Source organism: Scleropages formosus, chromosome 3, assembly GCF_900964775.1.
Source record: "Scleropages formosus chromosome 3, fSclFor1.1, whole genome shotgun sequence".
NCBI lineage: Eukaryota > Metazoa > Chordata > Actinopteri > Osteoglossiformes > Osteoglossidae > Scleropages > Scleropages formosus.
This window is the reverse complement of record NC_041808.1, coordinates 34,592,851-34,608,123: the sequence shown is the minus strand read 5'-3', so window position 1 is coordinate 34,608,123 and position 15,273 is coordinate 34,592,851. Positions and strand designations below refer to the sequence as shown.

At 48.7% G+C, this 15,273-nt stretch overlaps 1 protein-coding gene across 3 annotated transcripts in view; it reads left to right on the top strand.

Moving 5' to 3' along the window:
* Positions 1-15,273, top strand: part of bahcc1a (BAH domain and coiled-coil containing 1a) — a 61,947-nt gene that overhangs the window by 33,262 nt on the left and 13,412 nt on the right. For all 3 annotated transcript variants that reach the window (XM_018732750.2, XM_018732751.2, XM_018732752.2), the window contains 11 exons: positions 2,203-2,325; positions 2,482-4,512; positions 6,535-6,649; positions 6,747-6,955; positions 7,101-7,259; positions 8,347-8,555; positions 8,922-9,267; positions 10,889-11,722; positions 13,066-13,235; positions 13,448-13,584; positions 13,910-14,023. In XM_018732750.2, the coding sequence (XP_018588266.1) occupies positions 2,203-2,325; positions 2,482-4,512; positions 6,535-6,649; positions 6,747-6,955; positions 7,101-7,259; positions 8,347-8,555; positions 8,922-9,267; positions 10,889-11,722; positions 13,066-13,235; positions 13,448-13,584; positions 13,910-14,023 (4,447 nt within the window). The remainder of the gene's footprint in view (positions 1-2,202; positions 2,326-2,481; positions 4,513-6,534; positions 6,650-6,746; positions 6,956-7,100; positions 7,260-8,346; positions 8,556-8,921; positions 9,268-10,888; positions 11,723-13,065; positions 13,236-13,447; positions 13,585-13,909; positions 14,024-15,273) is intronic.

The following is a 15,273-nucleotide window of genomic DNA, read 5'->3' as shown; positions in this document are numbered from 1 at the left end:
AAAGGCCTGCATTTGATTATTTATTTGAATGCATTTAAAGAAATACACCACAATCATGCTGCACTGAGCTCAGCAGCATGAATGAGCAAAGCATGTACTAATAACGTGTGTCTTAATCGCTCAGGGATGGGTAATATTATTATTGTTGCTGTTTGCTGACGTTATTTAATTACTTAGCTGAAATGTTTCCCAAAGCAGCTTTCAGAACAGGCAGCCTTCAGTCTCGGAGCCTCTATTTTGTATCTATAACTGCTGCCAGAGAAACACAGTCTTTCCCTGTGTCAGGAGTGCTGCATGTTTCTTCTGAAAGATGTGCAACTGCCCACTATTACCATTATTTATGGAACATACCTCCATGTTGTTAAAATGTCATTCAACAGCTTACCTTTACAGGGAAGTTTACAGTAATAGGGCCCAAGAGGGATCAAAGAGTGGGGGGTATAGGTTTTACAAAGTCATACTTCTTCACAACCGTAGTACATGAACAATAAGTTTAATGAGCACCCTCACCACAGCAGAGCTTCAATGGGTGGAGAAGTACAGGTAGAGGAACATCTTGCACTTACTCAGACCCCCAGAGGTTTGCTTCCCAGGGTCCTGCTATACCTGAAGCAGGAGGGAGATGCACCAATGCAAGATGCATGATTCGAGGCCAGGGGGTCTCACTGCCCATACTCCTTATTTAAGAAGCTACCAGTCAGATTACAGGATGTCATAACTGGCCAGGATTAAAGCTGGTGTCTCCTTCTCGTGTCTTTGCATTAGCTCCTGGCTTTTGTCTTGCTGAAAGTCTACTTAGAAAGTTTTAGTTCTTTATGGGCATATTGACAGGAAACAAGGACTTTGCCGCACTGCCTTCTCATCACTGGTCCAAAACAACAGCTTTGTCCCAGTCCAGATGGATGAAAGGGGATTTCTCATGTATCAGCAACCCGGAACTGGACCTTCAACAGAAATTCTCCAGCAGATTGTTTTTTTTTCATTAATGAAAGCCATAAAAACAAGTACAGTTCTCTGGAAAGAACTTACTGCAGTGCAATGATTAAGCTGACTAATCGTTGCGGGCAGATTTGTCAAAATATGACTGAATTAGGTATTTGTACCCTGCTTTGTGAAACGCTGTAAAGTTGGGGTGGTGGAGGGCTGTCTACAAGTGATCCTAGTCTGTCTGAAGGGAGTTGGGTTCCACAGATGTAATCCAGCTGTGCAGCTTGCATGTCATATGTCCCTCTTCTTCATTCTGCTTTAAATCCATGTCTTGGATGGGGGGAAGGTGTAAAGTCTAAGGCAGGGTCACTCAACCTGCAAGTCTTGATGCTGAGTATGTTTTACATGGGTGCTTTTTTCCAGATTAGGTGGGAGCTGCTGGGGTGTTAGGGTGGAGCTGACGGAGTCTCCTGAACCTGTGTCTGAGCACATTCCTGGTTTTCAGCTGAGTTTGCTTTTATCTTTGTGTGTGGCTGTTCCCTGTGAAAACAAATCTACCACTGATGTTGCGTCTCCCTTTGCAATATTGTCCCTCTTTACCGGAAGCTTGTCAGTTAATCTTACCAGACGAGGCTCTATGTTTACCTTAGATCACAGGTTTATATTCTCGTAAATTTCATCACTGTATCACTGGTATAGACATGCCAAACACAACACAGCAGTCATATGTTACGCAAGATATTTGCATTTATTTGTCTTTTTGAATCCTTGGAATCATGTGGCACTTCCCCTGGTCGCACATTTGTCAAACACTTCCCCACCTTCTACAAACATGGACCTCCAGGCATGACCTCTGACATGGGAGCAGTTGAGTCATTTGTCCAGATGTTACAGAATACAGTAGTTTTCCAGATATGCACAGCCGAGATGTGTTATGTTGTGTGTGTTTTTGGTGCAGTGTCATCCCGCTGTAGAGTTAGATGGAAAGGATAGAAGAATCAGGTTGAGGAGGCCTGTTAAAGGACCTTTGACCCCTTTTTAAAGCGGCTAACCCCCATAACCCTGGGCTGCAGCTGTACAAACTGAAGTAAAGCTCTCTTGTTGGTATAACTAGCTAATCTGTTCCGACCGTTTGGTTCAGTATGTGGAGAATCACCACATGTCTACCAGTCATTTCTAGGGCAATGGTGAAAGCTCTATACACATGCTCTTCTGTTTAACACCCATGTATTTTGGCAGCAAAGTTGATTTACTTCTTTTCCTCTGTCTCTGTAGCCCCAGGGTATCCCCGTTTCTCAGGGAGTCTGGCCCACACCTTCCTTCCCATGAGTCACCTGGATCACCATGGAAACAGTAGCGTCCTCTATGGCCAGCATCCCTTCTATGATGCTCAAAAAGGTGCAGTTGCAGCAAAGTCAAATTGTATTCTCCACTAGTACCATCATGGTTTTATGGGAATTAGCACCAAAAATTAGCATCAGAAATCAAAGTCTATTTATTAACCTTTGACAATGTTTCACGTAGGTAAATGGTCATCACTTGTCATTCTTATAGAAAACTTCTATCTTCGAGGCCTGCCGTCACAGGAGCCCCTCCTGCCAGCCAATCACGGCCTTCCACCCGTCTCTCGAACAGCAAGTAGCCAACCACTGCGGTCCTGCAGCCGGGAGCGTGACATGGGGGGCGATAGTGTCCACAAGAGCCTGAAGGAGGGGGGAGCACATCGGCCCTTGGCTCCTGGTACCAAAGAGAAGGAGAGGTCCACTGGCAAGCAGGAGGCCAAGGACAGGCAGCAGCACAAACAGCAAGCCCACCCCAACCCCCACTCACACCAGCACCCACACCCTCAGCCACCATCCTCCCTGGAGGAGGAGAACAGTAGGGCCCTGGCAAGGCACAAGGCAACCCTGGTAGCAGAGTACAAGGATGACTCAGTAGCCAGGGACAAGCACCTGAGTGCCTGCCTGCTTCACACCAAGGCACAGAATGGGAGTCTGGCTGCTGTTGCTAAGGGCTCCCTGTTGAGTTGCGGGGGTGGAGGGAGCAATCAGGGCCGGAACCCCGGAGCTGGAGGAAATCTCCGCTGTGCCAAGGATGGATTGAGTCCGGAGATGAGGATCAGCGAGAAGCCCTCCGATTGCCTGGAAAGGGCTCCCACGCTGCACCACTCCATGCCCTACCGTGTACCCACATCACTGGGCTCGGCCGTTAACGCTGGGGGCTTCCACTGCCTGCCCCTGCATCCCAGCCACCACCACCACCCCCCACATCACCCACACCATCCTCATCACCCCTACCACACAGACTTTTACAGTCCACCCCCTCCACCTCCTCTTGCTAACCCTGCAGGCCAGGAAAAGGGGCTGTCTATAGGTGGCCAGGATCCCAAGACGACAGGTCCCACCTTTGTACCATCTGTGAGCCACCAGGGAGACAAAACCAACGAGCCGTTCCAGCTCCGGAATCCCGATTGCCGGAGGGTGGGTGGTGGCCGGGGCAACGGCGCAGCAGGCACCAAAGACAAGTCCATGGAGAAAAGTGGCAGTGAGAGTGGTGTGGGGTCCAACACCTGGCCCAGGAAGCAGCAACAACAGCCACCACCACATCATCATGCCTATGCCAAGGCAGAAAAGGCTCCTGATTGGCTACAGAGCCAGCAGCAGCACAACCAGCACGCTATTCCTCCAACACACCTGGGTCCACGGCCGCGCAGTGGGGATTGCATCAACAATTCAGACCTGGACTTTCGGCCTTCCCTGCCTCAGGCTGGCCTCAGCACTCCCTCTTTCCGGAACTGCTCCCACCTGGGTCTATCTACCAATGGCCAGGTTCCTGAGGGGAAGGTTCCACAGGGTGGAGGGATACCAGGGGGTTGCGTGCTGCAGCGTGACGGACAGAAGGTGGCCCGCATACGCCACCAGCAACACCACAGGGCAGTTTCAGATGACTCAGGGCCCAAACTGGGACTAGGCTGCAGTGGGGCAGAGGGAAAGCGGAAGACAGACATGCCCACCCTTGGGTATGTGTGTGGCAGTGGGCAGCAACAGCCAGTGCCCCCCTGGGCAGTGCGTGCATCCCAGCTCCAGGTGGATGAGGAACAGCGCAAAGGATACCTGGAGTCCCTCACTGGAGGAACTGTTGGCCGGCCGCAGGGCCAGCAACAGCCACTACCAGGGATGGGTCCCCCATCTGGCCCTCAGGACTCGAAAGGCCCCCAAGGGGAGGGAGGGGCCATGAGAAACCTGCTCAAGTATAGCAGCCAGCAGCAGCCACTTCTGCTGTCCCAGAGAAACCCCTTTGGGGGATTAGGGTGCCTCAAGTCTGGGGCAGGTGGGGACAGCTGCCCCGTGCAGGGTGACAAGCATGCATTACCCTCAAGGAAAACCCCCTCAGCCGATGGGGATAGGCCAGATTGTGGCAGGAAGAGCCGTGAGTCAGGAGATATGCCCCACAGTGAGGGAGAAGTGCGGCAGCCACCTGTCGGCATTGCCGTTGCTGTTGCGAGACAAAGGGAGCCAACCTGTCACCCTATGGATGGTTCCACAAGCCACACTCGACAGGACAGGATGATGCCTACTCTTAAAGGTAAGACAAATTTCTGATCAGGGAGTCTGTGGTCATGCTAGGAGAGATGCCTACGCCATCTCTGGTCTCTAAAAACTCTGTTTTGTTTGCTAAGCATTTCACACCGTACAAGTGCTGAGTAAACGTTGCGGCCTGATCAAAAATAAACTAGCCTTCACCATTGCCCAGCACAGAAACCACTTTATTTTCTTTGACAACTTCCCCTGGCATGTACTTTCTTTAATTTATATCATACATCTTATGATGCACCTGGATGTATTTTCAGTGATGTAACCCAGGATTACTTTGTGTTTCGGGTCTTTCAGCATGAGACATCCTCACCCACGTGACTTAACTGGTGTTGATCAGACCCCAGTCTGCAACCAGGTCACATTGTCTTGAACTCGGTATTGGGTCCTCTTCTTTTCTCCATCTACACCTCCTCCCTTGGTCCGGTCATAGCCTCCCATGGATTCAAATACCACTGCTATGCTGATGATACCCATCTCTTCCTCTCCTTTCCACCTGGTGCGTCAGACATCTCCGCAAGCATTGCTGCCTGTCAGACATCTCTTCATGGATGTATGATCACCACCTCTAACTCAACCTCTCCAAAACAGAGATTCTTTACCTCCCAGCTGGCCTATCCTCCTGTCACGACCTCTCGATCAAACTGGACAACTCACTCATTTCGCCTAGCTCCTTCGCTAAGAGAATGGGGGGAAACGATTAATGCGAGTCTGTCATTCTCTCAACATATCGAAGTCACAACCCAGTCCTGTAGATACATCCTGTATAATATTCGTAGGATCCGTCCCTACCTCACTTCTGTCTCCGCCCAACTACTTGTCCAGGCCATGGTGACTTCCCGTCTGGACTACTGTAACTCTCTCCTGTGTGGCCTTCCTGCTAATGCCATCAAACCTCTGCAGCTTCTACAGAATGCTGCTGCACGAGTTGTGTTTGATTTGCCAAAGCGCTCCCATGTATCTCCTCTACTCATCTCTCTGCACTGGCTTCCTATAGCTGCCCGTATCAAATTCAAAACCCTGGTCACTGTGTACAAATTCATCAGTAGAACTGCTCCCGGCTATTTACAGGAATTGATCAACCGGTACACCCCAGCCAGGCCCCTTCACTCATCTACTTCTGCTTGCTTGGTTGTCCTGTGCACGAAAGGCAAAGCTCGGAGGTTCTCGGTTCTGGGTCCGTTGTGGTGGAATGACCTTCCCCTGTCACTCAGAATTGTGGAAACTCTGTCTATTTTCAAGAAGGGTCTGAAAACCCACCTTTTCCAGATCCACTTCGCCCAAGATCTCTCCAGCTCATTTATGATGTAACTGTTCACGCGTCGTAACTCCATAAGCATCCCCAGATACAACCTTTATTCAGCCATTACTCTGGTATTGTTCTGCTCATTTGTGTATCTTATAATATTTAAAAGAAAAAAAAAGAAAAATTTGTGGGAGGGTATCGGGATTTGTCTATCCTGTGTCTTATGCACCTACTCGAACGATGAACCTCGGTGCAGCAAGTGGTAGGGAACAAACTAGGTTTGCTTGAGACTTTCATGTCTGCAGCTATGTCTCCTTCTCTTAATGTTATGCATAAATTGTACTTTTGCTGAGATGTATGTCGCTTTGGACAAAAGCGTCTGCTAAATGAATAAATGTAAATGTAAATGTAAACTCACAGCTCACCCCTCCTGATCCAGACCCATCTAGATGCCATCTCTGCAACCTCTGTATCAGCTTCGATACCTTTCCTCCTCCGACTGCGAGTAACACCCACCATACTGTATTCCTCTGAATCCCCTGCAGCCTATTTCACTGGACACAGACCTTGCCCTTCAACCTTTTGGGAGGCACAGCTTCACCAGTTGCCCATACCTCATAATCTGTTTCTCATAGCCCTCAAAATAGAGTAAAGCAGAAGAGGAACAAAGAAACAAGAGTGTACAACAGTGAACGGATTGATGGAGGTGGAATTTGATGATAGACTGGGTTAAGGGTTACCTTAGCTGATGCCATGCTTGTTCTACAGGGGCTGTGAAGCCTGTGTTCCCGCTGGACCTCGAAACAGAGGAAGAGAGGAAGAGAATGTGCGAAGAACAACTGGGTCGGCCCTGTTTGGAAAGGGACCGAGAGCTACTCGTCAGGTGAGGCTTTCATGGTCTTTTTCACCATTAACTTTTTTTGCCATTCTGTTGCCTTTTGATTTCCCTTCAATAATTTTTTTTGTCCTTCTCATGTCAGGGATAACAAAAAGAGGGTAGAATTTGCAAGAATCCATCCCTCCAGCAGTTGCCATGGTGACATCACCCCTCACCTCATGGTGCCAGGTGGGACCTCCTTACAGTCAAGCCAGTTAGGGGCTGACCCTACTCCGCATGTTCATCCAGCGCACCACCATTGGATGTCGCAGACAGGAAGTCCCTCCTTGTGGGTGACTGGGCACTCCTATGGTAAGTACCTCAAACAACAACCAGCAGGAAGAGTTATGGCTCACTTCTCCTTCCAGTGGTGTCCAGGAAGTACACATTTGCAGGGCTTTTAGGCTTTATGTGGTTTTTTTTAATTCACAGCCTCTCCTGTCCTGTGTATGTGCAGGTATCGGTCATGCTGCCCTGCACCAGAACCTACCCCCGGCTTTCTCGGCACCCATGCCTGGCCCCCTGCAGCCGGTGTTGCCCCTCTCCCAGGACTCTTCCACACCACTGGTAGTGCTATCCAGTGAGCCCACAGCCCGCCCGGCCACCCACCACCTGGGTATGATGTCCATGAACTGCTTCAGTTGGGATAGCCCGATGTCAGCAGTACCTGTTTGAAACCTAAGTTTATGGGCTCGTTATCAGTGCTTACCCAAACAGCTACTTTAGGAAACTGAACAAAGCTGTTTTTCTTCTCTAAAATGGATTTGTATCAGCACTACTCAACTATGTGTGTGCACTGTTAGTGGTGTGAGTGCCTATACGATTACACTAGTCGCTGTGAAGTATACAAGTGTGGGTCTTTGCAAGTGTGGTGTGTGCAGCTGATGCGGCAGTTTCTCAAATAGTAAGTTTGATGGCGGAACAGTGGACGGGCTGCCAGGTGTGTGTAGTGTGTGGAGCTATTGTGTGCTACACTGAGTACCTTTTAGACTGATGCTGTCTGCCGGCGTGTGTATTAACCTTTCGTCACACACACACAAAAGGGAAGATGGTGCCCTGCTGTTTGTTGCTGCTGTGTGCACACCCTGCAAAGCAAGTGGCCTGTGAAATTGAATTAGCTCCCTGTCCTTTGCAGCGTATTTCCTGCCTCATGACATGGCAGCTCCTGTAGAGAGCAGAAGTGCACTCCTGGTTCTCTTCCCCGGGGAAACATTAGCTCAGTTAGGCTAACATGGCAGAACAAAGGTTTCACATCAGCAACTGGGCACAAGAGTGGTTGTGTGGATGCTCAGCATGTGTGGAGCAAAACTGGATGGCGGGCGAGGGCTGGAAAGCACTTTGTCTCAGTATCCTGTGCTGGCGGTATGCAGACTTGATATTCCTAGTGTGGTTCTGTGTTTAAGGGTCATCATTGCGCAGAATAGACAAGCACGCTCAGACATCCATAATGATTGATCAGGGAGTCCTCGTCTCAGCCGTCATCAACTAAATCCTTCTCATTTTGGTTATGATGATGACTCATCTTGATAAACTTCCAGTTGATGTCTAGAGATGCCAGAAAGTGATACCTTCTTTGCTTTTGTGCTTGTGGTCCTGGTACTGTCATATTGCTTATGTGCTTATGGTTTCCCTGGTGTTAAAAGGGCTGTATGCACGGCGGCAGTCACTGACAGACCTCCTCGTATTTTTCACCCTCCACCCAGATGTGATAGAGCAACCAGGACTGTGGCCCCCTGTGTACGGAGCCCGGGGACCTCCTTCTCACATGCAGCATGCCACCGTGTTCTCCCAATCTCAGTTTCTACGGCAACAAGAGTTCTACGCACTGCAGCAGCAACAGCAGCAGCAGCAACAGCAACAGCACAGAGTTGCCCAGAGCATGGAGTTACAGCATAGGAGCAGCCACCCCCAGGTAATCATCAGAGTCTTATCAAAAGCCCAATAGAGACAAACTGTTTCAGACTCAAATTCCAGGAACTTGGCTGTAACTTTACCCTTAATCACGATGAGTGTATTAAATTGATCAAATAAAACGTGAAGAATGCAAAGTGTGCAAGTGGCTGACACATACATATAGAGTTCCATCGGTAAAAGCTGTCAATGAGCTGAGGTTATTTACATAACGTCCTTGACTGGAGGCTGGATTTACTGGCTTGATGGCTTTGTTTACAACAGAACATAGAGAAACCCATATGAATACCACAAAAGTTCAAAAGGAGGATTCTCTTGCATTTGCCTACCTACTTCTCATCCACTTTTTTCCTTTGCACCCTTGCAGACACAGAAGAAGACAGAGGAACCCCCCATGGACCTTGAAGAGCTGATATCTGAGCCGGGTACCCTGAGACCTGCCAAGCCCTTCTCCTTTGTTACATCCCACAAGAAGACGGCCTCCTCAGTGTCCTGCCCTACCCGCCTGTCTCCCTGCTGTCGCTCGCCATCCCTGCGCCCCCACCCCAAGAGCACCCCTTGCACTCCCTGCCCGACTCCTAGCCCAGCTGCTGCAGCCCCCCACTCCCCCGCCCTAAGTCCTGCCCCACCCCGTAAAACGAAAGGGGCAGAGGCACAGGACATGAGAGCGGAGGGGCAGCCGCCACAGGACTACCCACAAACCCTGGAGCCTGGTAAGAATATATCTCTGTTCACAGGACTTAACAGTGTATTCATCCACAAACATGTAATTCAGGTAATGAAGTCTGACATGTTTGGAAAAGGTCATCGTTGTTTGAAATACCATTGGTTTTTTGAGGTCACATCTTTAGAACTGATCCAGCCTTCTGTAAGTCCTATTTGGGGTGCAGTTCTCATCGCTGAAAGAGACACATGTCATAGGTCTTCCCTTTCTTTAGCAAATTAGCAGTTGCAGGATAATGTCGTTTATATCCACTATGGGCCTCTGCAGCTCTTTTCTAGCTGTACCACCAAGCACAAAGTAGAGCCAGGGCACAGTGGGTACCCATCCACAATGTACTCTCTTCTATTGGCAAATATGAGACTGCACACCACATTAAAACCCTCTAATAGTTTTCTTGGCAATTGACTGGTTTTGAGTGCATCAAAGTGATTTGTGCGCTGGGTGAAGGCTGGCAAGGGTGTGGGCTGTGGTACGCTGAAGCTCCTGTATCTCCCTTGGTAGCCCATACCTCCAGAGTGGAATGCATATCCGTACCATAAAAATATGGCTTACAAACCTGAGGTGCTTCCTGTAATATGGTAAGCGGCTCCTTTGCTCAAGAATGAACCCAAGCAGGGCTGTACAACACTTCACCTACCAGCCACACCCCGAGCTCTCGCTTATCTCATTGTCATTAACTCCTGATGCGAAGGTGTGGAGCTGGCAGGATGTAAGATGCGGAATTGTGGCACGCAGAATTAACACACTCCCAGGGCCCCGCCCCACTTTCACTCCTTGAGATGATGAAGAACGGCGGAAGTGAGAGCAGTTGTGTTTCATGAATTGAGGGTCTGCTTACTTCTTCTGTTGTGGGAAGCAAATGAGTGAAGGAATGAGCGGAAGTGAGGGTCAGAGATGGAAGCAGGAGGATAGAAGGACTGTGTGCTGTTATTGAAGAAAGGCAGGATCACAGAAATAAGAAGAAAAGAGGAGTTGGATGGAGTCATTGCTGGTTATCACTTGGCATGATGCGATGTGAATGCTGCAAGGCTTGATTTCATGTTCTGTTCTCTTTATGGAGTGTTGAAGGGTGAGGAAGGAATTTGGGGGTAACGACGGGGGGGGCGTAGAATCTGAGGATACAGCATTCTTATCCATCAAGAGCCCTTGAATGTCAAAGAGTGCAAGGATACGCATTCATCTGGTGGAGCTGCCTAGTGTTGCTGAGGTTTCGGGGCTGGGGAACATTCATAATAAAGAAAGGAGGCTGACACAGCTAATAAGGCACTCCCACCTGACCTCCACAGGTCATCAGTATCCCGGTTGGGATGGGACACAAACAGACACGCACTTCTCAGCATCCATGCGTATGATGTTACTAGACAAGCACACACCCGGTGGATTGTGTGCAGTCAGCACCACAGAACTGTACTCTTCTTCCCTGGGATCTCCAGGCTGAAGAACTCTACACTAGGGGTCACACCACCTACTGAGAAGAATAGATGTTTTTGAGCCATCAGGCTTCTGTTGGCCCCTGCTAAATATCTTGGCTAATTAGTCCCCTTAAACATCTGTTGGATCTTAAGGAAGTTGTTTTTACCATTCTGTCACTCTTTTATCTCCAAATTTAGATCTGCCCCCTGGATATACGTACCCTGCCATTGTCATGGGGTACAGGAGTGGCCCTTCCCCTCAGGATGTCCAGCTGGCCGAGCCTGCTGATCTCGAGGCAGCACAGGCCGAGCCGTCGCAGCGAGCCCCATCTCTGCTACCTGCCCTGGGAAAGAAGCATGAGTGTAGCCCTGCGGGGAGGACATTCCCAGAGCAGCAGCAAAATGCAGAGGAGGAAGTGGGAACTACCATGGAAGATGGAGTGTTGGACAACCATGTCGCCCCTGAGCAGGAGCAGGAGGAGGTGTACAGGAGCTGTTGCTTGGAAGAACGGCTGGCCCATGAGGCCACCTCCACTTCAGAGGACGCTCAGAGAGATGGCATTCCTGTGTCCAATCCAAAAGAAGTGGAGGAGGAGGACAATGAGGAGATACCAATGGTGAATGAAGAGGTCCAAGAAGAAGGAATGGCGAAATGGAAGGAGGAAGTGACCCATGCTGACCAGAGTTTGGAACAGCCAACATGCAGCCAGTCAGAGGAGGCTATTCCATGTGAGGCAGCAGGCCCTAAGAAGAGCTGTGATGAAGACCTCAGTTCTCCTGTGCCAACTGCTGCTATATCTGCTGTTCCATGTCCAGCCTCCACATCCCCCCAGGCCCCTATCTTAAGCTGCTGGAGTCTGGAGCTCCTGATCGCTGCAACACTGTGTGCCAGTGGGAATATGCCCCCTCCTAACCGAAGCTCCCAAGTCCTGCCCTGCCACAGCAACCATGGCATGGAGCTACTGAGTGAACTGGCTGAACTGGAGCTGCGGCAGCGGCAGTGGGACAGTGGCGGCAGCAGCAGCTGCCAGGGTGAGATACATCTACTGCTCACATACCACCATACACAGATACACAAACCCTCATCTTTACAAAATGTGGCTTATGTGATACCAAGTCTTTCCGGACCAGGTCTTCTCTGGAGAACAGAACCTGGCATTTTGTTTCCTCGCTGCTCTCGGATCAGTTTTAACATGCCGCGTCGCTTCCTGAAAGACTGTAATAGCTACTGCCTTCAGGGACACATCCCTGGGCCAAGCTGATTCTACTCCAGCTAATTTCCCTAGAGAAATGCTTTTAAAGCTCTTTATCTGGAAACCTGTTTAATCAATTTTTTATGCGTTTAGATTTTTGGAAAAAAAAACAAGCCTATGTATTCTACTTTGCCAAAAAATATAAAAAGTCGATGTAACCATTAAAGCACTCTTCAGGACTTCTGCATGACTAATTATGGGCTGTTATTTTAATGTCCCTTTAAATGCTCTCTGTCTGCAGGGGTGATTCAGATTTATTCAGGCAAGTGGATGCTTTCATTTCCACAAGCGTCCTTGAACATTTAAGCAGCTCCCTTAAGATGCATTTTCAAAAGGTTGTTTTTGAATGGTTGTGTAAGACAGCACAGCCATCCTGCGAGGATGACCATCAGAGTTCTAGTTTAGACCTCGCAGAGTAAGGTTCCCAAATAACCCCATGCACAAATACACACACCCCAAAACTGTGACAGTACCCCTGGTATACTTGGCTCAGCATGGTTCTTGGTTTTGACAATCAACCTGAGGGCAGTGTGGTTCAAGATAGAGCAATACCACTCTGTTTCCATGTGGGACCACACAGGACACTCCCAGCCTGGCACAGATGGGCCCACCACATGTTTAAGGCTGTGCCATCTGTGCTGCACTGGGAGGGAGAGAGAGATGTTCTGATTGCTCTGTACCACACATACACAGAAATATGCCTGCTTAATTGCAGATAGAGCTACTGCCTCTAGACTGGAAAGTCCTCCTATAGTACCCTTGAGCAAGGTGCTTACTCTAAAATATGCTAGTAAACATCATCCAGCTGTATAAATGGGGGATCATTGTAAGGAGCTTGACATTGTAAGTCACTCTGGAGGAAAGCATCAGCTGAATAAATGTAAAGGAAAAGTAAACGTTTGCAAGTGTTAGTATTTATATCCCTTTGCACATACATTGCTCACACCCCTGTACATACAGAATTCCTCTCAGATGTGTAGAAATGGAAACTGTATGCACAGTACGCTTCCTGCTCTTCCTATCAACTGTCCATATAATGCTCTCCAGCAGCACTCTCTCTCCACCCTGGCTTGAGTGCCATTATTAGTGTTTTTATCTGTGGTGTTTTTTTATGCTTTACAGAGGAGGAACTACTGACCTTTGACCTTCACAACTTAGCCACCCTAGCGACAGCCCGTGCCCTGGAACTGGGGCCCGAGGGCAGCTTGCAAGCCAGCACGGAACAGCCCGGCCTCATCCGTCGAACTGTAAATCTGCGCAGGAAGTGCAGTTGGACACCCCGTCATGAGCCGGTGAGAGATGCTGCTTTGCGTGTCATAAAATAGAACAAACTTGTATGGAGACGAAACATGTAACATTTTACTCCTGTCCATCAGAAATGTGACCAGAAGTTCTTAATGTAACTCGTAGTGCTAAACTACTGAAGACACCGTGTGCACGATCATAGGGTTTTCCTCGTAGGCATAGGTTATGTGATGTGATCTGGATATTTCCTCCTCATCAGGTGTGCCCAGTCAAGGGTGCCATGGAAACGATGGGTGCGCAGGAACTGGCTATGCGGGTACAGCTTGCGGAACTGCAGCAGCGCTACAAAGAAAAGCAGAGGGAGCTGGCAAAGCTGCAGAGGAAGCACGACCACCAGTGAGCACAAATACCAGTCTCCAAGACTTCACAGAGACCTCCGTCATGTTACACAAGCTCCCTTGAATCTACTTAAGGACACCCCATTTAGAGCCATGAACAGAGTGCCATTAGTTTGTTACTCAGGCCACCACAGATGCTTTACATAGAGCCCTTTTATGGCTTCACACAGATCCTGAGTAAAGCTTTAGATAGACCTTTGGGAATTTACACTGATGTCCTCTGAACCATTTACATAACCCCTTACTATACATTTTTTCCATGCAACTGTATACTAAACTATAAGCAGAGCTTGCACAGTTCTGATTTTTCACTTTGTATACAGGAGAGAAGAGACACCTCGTAGCCCTGCTCGTCGGGGGCCCGGGCGGCCCCGAAAACGCAAGTCTACACACAGCACAGGCACTGCAACTCCAGCAGATGGGCCACGCAAGATCAAGTGAGTCCCAGCACCACTGCTCTCACCTCATCTGCACTCTGCATGAGCAAATGCACTGAAAAGGGCAGCGGACCCCTCGGGTGCACGGCCAGACTGCGGGGCTCTCTCGGGAGGAGCTCTCCTTTCAAAAGGGCGCACAAGCTCATTGGCCCTGAATGGAAGGTCAGAGTCCGGAGCACTATTACAGTCAGACTTCACCCTGATGTGTAATCCCCAGCAGAAAAGGTGTTGTGACTGGGCTAAAGCTCAGAGTCTCCATTTGGTTCTGGCCCAGCCTAGGCATAATGTCCTCCTTGTTCTGGTGTCTGGTCCAGCTGTTTGAGGGCAACATCAGCAGTATCGTGTTGAGCCTGAAGTTGGCTCAAATGGTGAAGTTGGTCCAAGACACAGGATTAATGCTTGTATTTAAAGTCTTGTTTACATGTTGTGTACTTGTTTGTAGCAACCTTTGTATGCAAGCTTGAGTGTGTTTATTTCCCATCAAGTTGATGTGAATGAAGAGCTGAAGCACAATAAGCAAAGAAAGCAATTCATAACCTCTGACTTTCCCGTATCATGGAGGTATGTCAGCTGCCTCTGAACAAGACCGTCCTATAGAATTATGGGAAAAAAAAGGCAAGTGTGATAAATGCAGGACAACTTCAGGGTTGATGTTCTAGGGATTTCAGTTTGATTTATCCTCTTAATTTCTTGGAGGTCCCCATTTGTTTTTTTGATGAGCCCCTGTCAGTCTTGCACTTATAAAACATGGGATGAATCTTAATTGCTGGTGAATTACTGATACGAAACTGATCTGGCTATTAATAAAGGCCAAAGTGTGGTAAAACAAGACCCAAGCCGTAACAGAACTATTAAAATTTTATGGCAATGATATTTCACTGTCATGCGAAAATAGAGCAGCAGTAAACCCTGCATCGTTTTGTTTTATGTGTTTACTCATATTCAGGCAGAAAAATAAAAATATGACAAGCAGTTTAATCCAGCTCTTCTTGTGTACTTTACTTGGTCTGCCTCCCACAGAAGAGGGCAGAAGGATACTGTAAAGGATATTGTACGATACTGTAGCATCTGTAGGGTTAGTTATGAGAATCAGAAGGGTGGAGAAATGGCCCTGGAGCTCAGATTGGCTGTGGGCAGAGGTCTGAGGCACCATGCTGGTGACGTATGAACATTGTGGGACTCTTTGTTTCCCACACAGTGCTCAGAATGAGAAGAATTTCTTCTTGACAGAACAAAAGTAACTCAACAAA